At 38.3% G+C, this 10013-nt stretch overlaps 4 protein-coding genes across 4 annotated transcripts; 2 read left to right on the top strand and 2 right to left on the bottom strand.

Annotated features, from left to right (window-relative positions):
- Nucleotides 1-203: 203 nt before the first annotated feature.
- PHYBLDRAFT_26970 (hypothetical protein) lies at nt 204-819 on the bottom strand (the record flags this gene model as incomplete). Its single annotated transcript, XM_018439904.1, has 3 exons — nt 204-307; nt 391-522; nt 675-819. Coding segments are annotated over 3 exons (381 nt in total), but the record flags the coding sequence as incomplete, so codon positions are not given.
- Nucleotides 820-4411: 3592 nt separating this feature from the next.
- Nucleotides 4412-5173, top strand: PHYBLDRAFT_183806 (hypothetical protein). The gene is made up of 2 exons (XM_018438837.1): nt 4412-4483; nt 4654-5173. Exons 1-2 carry the CDS (start codon nt 4477-4479, stop codon nt 4887-4889), a joined length of 243 nt encoding a protein of 80 aa, XP_018284765.1. The 5' UTR covers nt 4412-4476; the 3' UTR covers nt 4890-5173.
- A 304-nt stretch (nt 5174-5477) lies between these two features.
- PHYBLDRAFT_152272 (hypothetical protein) lies at nt 5478-8464 on the top strand (the record flags this gene model as incomplete). The annotated part of the gene is made up of 2 exons (XM_018432876.1): nt 5478-5776; nt 5905-8464. The coding sequence occupies 2 exons, from the start codon at nt 5478-5480 to the stop codon at nt 8462-8464; spliced, it is 2859 nt and encodes a 952-aa protein (XP_018284764.1).
- Nucleotides 8463-9904, bottom strand: PHYBLDRAFT_137228 (hypothetical protein). The gene is made up of 2 exons (XM_018429845.1): nt 9805-9904; nt 8463-9704 (listed from the first exon to the last, which is right to left on the bottom strand). The coding sequence occupies exons 1-2, from the start codon at nt 9853-9855 to the stop codon at nt 8736-8738; spliced, it is 1020 nt and encodes a 339-aa protein (XP_018284763.1). The 5' UTR covers nt 9856-9904; the 3' UTR covers nt 8463-8735.
- Between the last annotated feature and the right edge of the window lie 109 nt (nt 9905-10013).

The raw sequence follows: 10013 nt of genomic DNA, 5'->3' as shown, positions 1-10013 counted from the left end.
AAAAAGGGCTTTAAAGTACAAGAGGTAGATAAGTAAGAGAACATGAAGAAGAGGTAGTAATAGTAATAGTAATAGTAGTAGTAGTAGTAGTAGTAGAAGAAGAAGAACACATAGAGGAAGAAAAGCAAGCAAGCAAACGAACAAACAAACAAACAAACAAACAAGACAATCTTTTTTTTCTCTCTTTTTCGTTTGATGGGATTTTAATGCTCTTCATCAGAAGCATCACAGTGAGCAGCATAAGCCTTGGCATCCATAAGACCCTCGATCTGTTCGAGGTTGTCGAGCTTGATCTTTGCGAACCAACCTAAAATAAGATGAAAAAGGTCAATTATTCAAATTTCAAACAAAATGCATTTTACAATTTAGATATATTATAAATAAACTTACCATCTTCTTCGGGGCTTTCGTTGATCAAAGAAGGCTCGCTACCGAGCTTCTCGTTGACATCAACAACTTCACCGTTGACGGGAGAGTAGATATCACTGGCAGCCTTGACAGACTCAACGGCACCAATCTGGGCTATAAAATATATAATATGCATTTAGTATTATGACCTTTTTTTTTAGTTCTTTTTTGCTCATCTATTATCCCAACAAAGCAACATAAAGACCAGCAAATATTCCCCTTTCACTAAAGATAATTTTTACTTGGGATTTGTTAGAGTTACTTACCCTCCTTCTCAACCAAGTCACCGACAGCAGGGGTTTCGACAAAGACGACATCACCAAGGGCCTTCTGGGCATAGTCAGTAATACCAATAGTACCAATGTTGCCTTCAACTGAGATCCACTCGTGGTCGGAGGTATACTTCTTGGCTATTTATAATATAGTACAATATAAATTTATTTATTTATTTATTTTTAAAAAATAAAATACAAAAATTCCATTATCTGACAATAAAGGAAGCCAGGTTTTTCTTTTGGTTTGTTTTATAGATTCAAAATATCTATTTTACTTACTGGCATACATGCGCATGGCACTGATGGTTGCGGACTGGCGAATAGCAGGACCGAAAGGACGGACAACGCGGGAGGTCAAAAGTCTGAGAGACATTTTCAAATATATGGATTCTTTTTTTTTAAAAGAAAAAAAGGGGAGAGATAAAGTGGAAAGAAGAAGTGAAAGAAGTGAAAGATTGAGAAGAAAACAAAGAATTATATAAATAATAACGGTTGCCAAGGCATGGGTGTATTTTTTTATTTTTTTATTTTTTTATTTTTTTTTGGAATTCACTTGTCACCGAGTCAGAATTTTATTTACAAAAGACATTGACCTTTAAAGTCTTTAAAGACAAAAAGGAGTTACCATAAGAATCAAGACTTTAGATAATCGCCTACCATTAGAGGGATTACTTGGATTTCTAGCGTAACAATCTTCTTTTTTTTTTAATTTTTTTTTTGCCAACCCTGGGCCAAGATGACTGGTTTTTGATCTCGTCTGTGGGTTATAACTCCGCTTAATAGTGAATTAATAAAAAAAAAAGTAGATATTTGGTGGTGACAAAGACAGAGAGAGAGAAAAAGAGATCTGATTTTTTTTTTTAAAAAAAAAATCTCAACTTTTGACTGTCCCTCTTCTTTCCTCTGTCTATCTACTTCTTTTTTATACATTTTTGTCCTTACTGTGGGTGGCTGCTATTGGTTCACACGATCTTTAAATTAGGCCAATACATATAAAATATAACTCTTGTGACTACTGCTCTGAAGATAAAGGACATGATTAATTGGTTCTCCAAGTCTTGAACTATATAATATTTTAATTATATATATATATAAAACTCACTAAGGATTGAATCTTAATCCCCCCCCCCCCCCTACTCCCCTCTAGAAAATAAGATCAAACCAAAAATTATAATAGTAAATAACATTGAAACAAGACCAATCATCTAGATTCCTATCAAAATTGAAACAAATTAATCTTTTGCCCTTGATAAAAATAAAATAAAAAGGTTGTATATATCTATGGGCGTTTTGCTCTATAATCTTCCTCAAGCGCATAATTTTTTAGTATGACTCACAAAAGTCCAGAACAACAACAATGTTTTTCATTATTCTTTTCTGGTTGTTAAGGTGGTATCATGGATATCTTCATCGCATATACAATGTGCTGCCTTTAAAATGTATAAAAAAATGAATTAGGGGAAAAGAGTACAAGAAAGAGCAAAAAGAATAGAGATATCATATCTAATTAGTTAGTCAAGAGAGTAACAGGTAGTTTAATCTGATAACAGTCACCTCTTTAACCACGAAAACTATAGGAAATAAAGAGAAGAAAAAAGATGTCAAAGATGGCATCCCATTTCATTTTGTATTCCGAATCATAATCCTGATGGGAGATAGAGAGCAATACGAGTGAGTTAATCGTATGGTGTCAGAAACAGACCGAGACGGACACAATTGTTGAAACACCATAATCGCCACCAGAAACTTGCTTCTTTACTAAGGCAAGAAAAGACTGGAGGTTGAATAGAAGCCTACTTCAACGGAACGTATAATTTTTTTATTTTATTTTTGGCAAATACAACATATTAATTGTTCAAAGTAGACTAAGCCATTTTTCAACTATGGTAAAGTCATTTGAAGACCGTCAATAGATTCTAGAGTTGAATGAGTTTGATGGCATATTTTATTGCCGACTAGCAAAGTGTCGGCTCATAGAATGGATAATGATCCAAGTATGTAAGTCTATAAATCTATCTGTAGCTCCTCAATTTATTATTATCTTTCTTTTTAGCCTGGCTTACTCACGCATGTGCTTTAGACTCTAACGCGTATATCAATTAATGTGATTTTACACCAAAATAATCCTGCAACAAAAGACGATGGAGCTCGTTTGCGAAGAGCAATTGAAGGAAGCAACATAAAACAATTTTGTGATCGGATCAAGGAACCCAAGACCCAAAACCATAAAATATAGAGAGAATTCTACACTTTTGGTATATTTATCACTAGTTATAATATTATAGTTTTCTACTGTAATTTGAATACATATATATTTGTAATCCAGCCAATGTGTTCAAAGCGTCATCGGATGATGTGTGTGTGTGTGTACCTTGCTTTATCGAGTGTAATTTCCGTTTCGTTAAGGTCAAAAACAAAAATTATATATATATATTATATGAATATTCAATAAGAAACACATATACATGTATATTGATCGAATCAATAAAAGAGAAACAAGGTAGAAGAAAGGGGTATTCAATTATTGACCTTTACAAATATCGAGTCTGTCAGATTTGATTAATGGAAATCATACAATAAATGTGTACAATTATTGATCTTTGGCGTTATAAAAAAAAGAATTCTTTGGGGCTTCCTTTTTCTTATTACTATCAAATATCTCAAATACTTCTTTCTTACCCTTTCTATTTTCATTTAGTTGTTTGATTAAAGAGTTTCAATGCAAGGCTATAACGCATAAAAAAAAAGAATGAATTAGGAACGATATTAATAAAGTAAATATCATGTCCATCATCACAACCCATAATCATAATAGCAATACTAATTGTTAAAGGAGTATAGAAATCAACACACGTCTTAATTCCTCTCCCCATTTTTTTCTTCAAAAAGAAAGACTTTTTATTATTATTTTGTGCTTATAAGTACATATGTATGTATGTATGTATGCATTTATAATTTACTTCTTACATGGTGGATCCAAATCATCTTAGAAGCTAAACGTTGTTTTTGGTCTTCTTTGTATAAAGGTCTGTAGAGGCAATACAAACTTATACCAAGATAAAGTTAACTCAGCTTATTTTTTTTACAAAGTATTTAAAAGCAGTGGTGGATATAAGCATCATCATTATTATCATCATTATCATCGTCTTATTGAAAAGAGTATATAAGATATTATTAATAGATAAATAAATAAAAAACATTCAGTCATGGCAACGTGTACTAAAAAGAAAAACAAATAATTTATTGCTATGTAATTTGACTTTTTCTTTTTTCTTTTTCTTTGTTGTCATGGATACCAGTTATTACCAATATATTAATGTTTTCTTTCTTTCTTTTGAACTTGGGACCCTTTATTATTTTCTTGTGTAATAAAGTATATATTAGACAGAGATTAATTGTTTCAAGAATTAAAAGGTATTATACATATAGTATATGTATATAGCAATGATGGCGAATATGTAGCTTCATATTGACCCATAAAATAATAATTATACCTGAGATCTAAAAATAGTAAAGTTGTTTTTTTATATTCCAAATACAGGTTGCATATAAGGTTTTGCTTTTCTCTCTCTCTCTCTCTTACGTACTGTTTTTTTTATCTCGAAACGATTGGTCGTACTCGGGGGGCACGGATTGCATGTGACCATTGAATAGAATTCCCGCGTTTTTTGAAGCCTTATAAAAATACCATCGCGTAAACTGGTGTCTTCTTCTTTATACTCTTCTATACATATACTCTTTTACCTGACCGCCCTTCTATCTCTGTCTCTTTTAAAAAAAAACAACAACAAAAATGTCTTGTAAGTTGAAAGGAACTATTATGACCTAGTATATAAATAAAGAGATAAGAAAAAGAAAAATACAACATTTTTTTTATTGATATTTTTTTTGACACAATCGACTCGACTTGATTTCAACTTTGACTAATAATATCTTATTATTAAATATATATATATATATATATATATAGCATCTTACATCGTTACTTTCAAGAAGGGTACTCCCCAGGAAATCATTGACGCTGAGGCCAAGAAGGTCGAGGAGACTGGTGCCACCATCACTCACCGTTACAACTCTGCCATCCACGGTTATGCAGTCAGCGTCCCCGACAGCATTGTTAGCAGCCTTTCGCTTGCCAACGAGCACGTCGATGGTGTCGAGGCTGATGGCGAGGTCTCTACTCTTGGTCAATCATTATTGCAGTAATAGTTTATACCCCTTCTATTACTTTACAAACCTATTTCCCTCGCCTCAACCCATACCTTAGGCCTTGAATCTGCCTTTCTATCTTTTTTTTTTCAACTCCAACTCTCGAGATAAATCACAAATGTCTTTTATTTTCTGTCATTTCTTCTTCTTTTTTTTTATATAAAAAAATCCATATCACAGTATAACGGATTTTGTAATAAATTGTTCCTTACTTTTTTTCTTTTACCTGTACATGTTTCAAGTTTCAAACATATTATACCACATTATAATATATATACAAGAAAAAAATAAGAGGGGAAGCAATTTCGAGTGCGTGCACCATAATTGAATCCAACCCAACCCAAGTTGATAGTGACTTTTTTCTGATTCCTTTTTTTTTTGGATTCAATTAAAAGTCACACCAATGACAAAAGAAGGAAAATTAAAAAAAAAAAAAAGGGAAGGGGGTGAAAGATACAGAAATTGGGTAAAACACACACAAAAAATAAACGTCTCTTTAGAAAAATAATAATAATAATTAAATAAATTAATACCTTTTATTTATTTATATTTGTATACACATTTACATACAACACACTATACATAATGTCAATGCTGCGCACAACCAAGCATGGAATAAGATCTCTTGTAAACACTACACACAAACGATCCCTTCTCCGTCTTTTACCTAATCAACACCGTTGTCGCCTTCAATTAACAGCAGCTGTCAATCAACAATGCCTACACACCACTCCAACCTTGAGAAATGAACAACTGAATCCTGCTCTCATTGCCGATTCTCAATTCATGGTTCCTGAACTGTCATTCCCACCCGAAGAACAGGCACTGTCTACTATACCTGCACCAGCTGAAATCAGTCTAGGAGATTATGTAGAGGTGTTTAGGTAATTGCGATCAAGATTATATAGCTATGGTTACAATAAATTATTTCGTATCTTTTTTTTATATATTTATCTATCTATACTCACAATTTGGGAATTATATACATTTATATACATATATTATTTTGCAGTAATCACCAGTATAGTGGAATTGTAGTCGGACGCAAGAAAATGGCCGGTAGACTACAGAAACTATCTGTATTATTACGAAACGGAAAAATCGTCGACCTCCGTAGTGATGGGGTTGCATTTACAATCCCGGGATTTGTGGAGTCTTCGGATGTCCTTCCGCACGTCAGGAAACCGGCCGTGGTTGACAGAACTGCTGACTCTCTCGAGGCTGCCTTACCTCCTGATTACGCCCGAGCTGTCACAGGATACCAGCGCACGATTCGACAGCTCAAGGCCATGTCTCACAGACACCTGGATAATGTCTATCATCACTTCCTAAAAGACGTTTCAAAGGACCAGGAGCGCGTCGTGTCGCTCAAAGACATGGCCCGCTTTGCGTTTTCCCAGGACCAACCGACACATGCCCAGTTGCACGCCACCTTTCTCCACATCGTTTCGGACAATGTGCACTTTATCCCGACCCCTCACGTACGTCGGTCTGGCCAATGGACTCTTCGGGCCCAGGACAAGGCAGAACACATCGAGCAGTTGATCGGCTGGATTAGAATGCGAAACGAAGCTTACACTGGGTTCCTGGAACGCACAAAGCAATTGATCTCATTCGTCCATCAGAATGCAAATCCAGACGGAACCTTGCCCCAAAAAGACTGCAAAAGAGTTGCTGCATCGGATTATGCAGGATCATTTACCGACACAGACAAGATGTTTGTAAACTTTGTGGTCGACTGGATCAAATCGCCAAAAATCATTTTGGCCTCACCGCACGAGATTTTTGTGCCTACGATCCTAAAGTCCCTCAAATGCTATGACACAATCTTGGTCGATCGTTCGCTGGCCGTCAGGTTCCTCAAGGACATCGGTATGCTAAAACCCTGGGATAATGTAGGGCTTTTGGAAGATGCAGGTCTGATGGAGGATTACGTGTGGTCCAAGAAATCAAAACAGACCGAACAAAAGATGGCCCGCTACACCGACGCTTTCCTGAACAACCGGGCTGACGATATGAGTGCCATGGGATTTGCAGTAACCGACAGCTGCGACTCGATCCGACATGACTTTGGTGATCTTCTGGTCTACACCATCGACGACCCGTCAGCAAAGGAAATCGATGACGGTATTTCGATTGAGCACACCAGAACAGCAGATGGCCATCAGACTTGGTTGCACGTTCACATTGCAGATCCAACAGCATACATATCACCACACAATGAGATTGCTCAACTGATGAAGGAGCGCGTCCAAACGCTCTATCTTCCCGAAAAACACTTTCCTATGCTTCCAGAAGAACTGTCTTCAAAGAAATTCAGTCTGGGTATTTCAGCACACGCGGCCCCTAACCGCAATGGATCCCAGTATGCGATGTCCTTTAGTACCCGGGTGGACTCCAATGGAGATCTGGTCGATTGGAAGGTTCGGCCCAGTGTGGTCAAGAATGTTGTCAAGCTCCACTATGACAATGTAGACCTTCTTCTCAACCCTCTTTCTCTTCTTTCTTCGTCTCCTGAGAATGATCCTCTGAATGGTTTGGATTTAGACAAGAATCTTACCACGCTGTCGCTGGACAAGGCCAAGATAAAAAGCCAAGACCAATCCAAGACCAATAGGCTCGAGTCAATTCCAGAATCAGCCAAACAAGATATCATCGATCTATTCCACCTTACAAACAAACATTCTCTGATGCGCAAACGTAACGGGTCGCTAGTGTTCAATAAACCGAGCCCTCAGATATCCATCACCCCTTCTCCACTGCCGCTTCCTGTCACCCACTTTACGAACCCAGACTACGGCACCGTTTTGCCTGACATCCAGCTCAAGCTCGACCGGTCCAGCCTGTCGCCTGCACGTATGCTGGTGGCCGAGGCAATGATTATGGCTGGTCGAACTGTGAGCCAGTACGGACGTGCGCATGGGTTACCTTTACCTTTCCGTACTCAGCAGTGGGATCCAAACCCGAGTACGTCTGATCTGGCGATCAGAAACGAGCTTCTGGAAGTCTCTCGTAACACGACTAACGGTAGTATTCCAATGCACACTCTGATTAGCGCCCTGGGAATCATACCTCCGTCGACAATCACCACAACCCCAGGTTTACCTCATGTCGGTATGGGAATCCTGGACGGCTACTGCCGTGCCACATCGCCCTTGCGGCGGTACCTGGATATGGTTGTGCACTGGCAACTAAAAGCCCACGTGCTTGGAGAATCAAAGGTGCCTTTTGGACTTGGCCAGCTCAACACGATGCTGCCGCCGATTGAGATGAGGGAAAAACAGCTGGCGATTTTACAGCAGAGAAGCACACAGACCTGGGTGATTGAACTGCTGAAGCGACTGGAGTATGAGGGATCAAGGACATGGAATTACATGGTTCAGTTTGGAAACATGACCACGTTTTCTGAACTCGGCAGTGCGATGGAGGTGGCGAATGGAACGGTGATGGAGTTGGGTATTCAGGGACGTCTGGTCAAGCTTGACAGAACAGTTCATCCAGGTGAAGTGGTCAAGGTGAAGATTGTCAGTATGGATTCAAGACTTGGCAGAGTCAATTTGATGCTTGTTTAGTTTGATTTTGTATTTGTATTTGTATTTGTATTTGTATTTGATGTAATTGTTATGTTTTGTAATTGTAATTGTACTTTGTAATTGTATTCCATTTTATTTGTTTTTGTTTTGTTTTGTTAATAGTAGTAGTGATAGTAGTAGTGGTAATGATTATAATGAAGAAAGAAAATATAGATGACTTTTAAATAAATGAATAAATAGATTGAATACATTGAATGCATTGAATACATTGATAAGTAAAATAAATATACATATATACATATATATATATTTATTTCAAGGGAATCCAGTCCACAGGGGTCTTCAAGACCTGTTCCAACCGAGCTTCTATTGAACCTTCCTTGGGCTCATGCATGTACTCCCACCGCACTGTCAGTGGCAGGGTCATCAGAATAGACTCCACGCGAGCACAGGGTGTGTGGAGTCCAAACCGAGTGCCTCTGTCCCAAATCAAGTTGAACTCGACATACCGGCCTCTTCTGATCTGCTGCCACCTGACCTGCTCATCATCGTAGGCATGGTCTTTGCGTTTCTTTAGGATCGGCACATATGCGTCCACAAACGAATTGCCACAGTCCTGCACAAACGCAAAGATCTGTTCGGCGGGCTTGTCGGCCAGGTCGTCAAAGAAGATGCCACCGACTCCACGGCCTTCTCCCCGGTGAGCGTTCTTGAAGTATGTGTCGCACCAGGGCTTGAACTTGGGGTAGTAAGCCAGATCGTGTTTGTCGCAGGCGGCCTTGTGGACGGCATGGAAATGGACAGCATCTTCTTCATAGAGATAGACGGGTGTCAGGTCTGCGCCGCCGCCGAACCACCAGAGCTTTGTTGAGCCGTCGGGATTCATGACCTCAAAGTAGCGGTAGTTCATGTGCACGGTTGGGCAGTGTGGGTTCTTGCCGTGCATGACAAGCGAAATGCCGGTGACAAAGTAAGGAAAGGGACCCTGGCCTTCGAGCGACTTGCCTCGGTCCTGGCGCATCTGCTGGATGGCTGTATCGGATAGCTCACTGTAGACCACCGAGACTGCCACACCGGCCTTTTCGATCACTGCACCGTCCTGCAGAACGCAAGTGATTCCTTCGCCACCGTGCTCGGCTCTTTGCCAGCTTGTCCGCTCAAACTTACCACCGTCGACTTGTTCAATGGCCTTGACAATCGAGTTCTGCAGGTTCTTGACAAATGCTTCATGTCTCAGTCGGATCGGATCTTTATTCGTCAAAGGTTCTCCGGATGATCTCTGTAAATCTTGTATTTAGTTATTTCAATTAAAATACGCAAAAAAAACAACTCTTTTACACACACATATATATATAAACATATATATCTATATGCCTTACCCTTAATGTGTCTTGACGGGAAATGGATTGAATACAAGTATTAGAGACCATTATATAAGCTTTTGAATTATTTTATTTTATTTTTGTATGGGTATGTAAGATCAAGGTAATATTTGGTTAAATAAATAAAAGAGTGTAATTTTTTTTGGCTTGTAAGTTTATATAGCAAATGAAACAATAGGAATTAACCATTGTGGCGTGACAAAATA

The sequence above is a fragment of the Phycomyces blakesleeanus genome (genome assembly GCF_001638985.1).
Source record: "Phycomyces blakesleeanus NRRL 1555(-) unplaced genomic scaffold PHYBLscaffold_34, whole genome shotgun sequence".
NCBI classification, from domain to species: domain Eukaryota; kingdom Fungi; phylum Mucoromycota; class Mucoromycetes; order Mucorales; family Phycomycetaceae; genus Phycomyces; species Phycomyces blakesleeanus.
Note: the sequence above shows the minus strand (reverse complement) of the source record. Positions and strands in the feature narration are given on the sequence as shown.

Coding starts and splice junctions, on each gene's coding strand:
- PHYBLDRAFT_137228 (XM_018429845.1), bottom strand. CDS start 9,855: ATGGTCTCTAATACTTGTATTCAATCCATTTCCCGTCAAGACACATTA. Junction 9,705..9,804: donor CCCGTCAAGACACATTAAGG/GTAAGGCATATA, acceptor CAAGATTTACAG/AGATCATCCGGAGAACCTTT.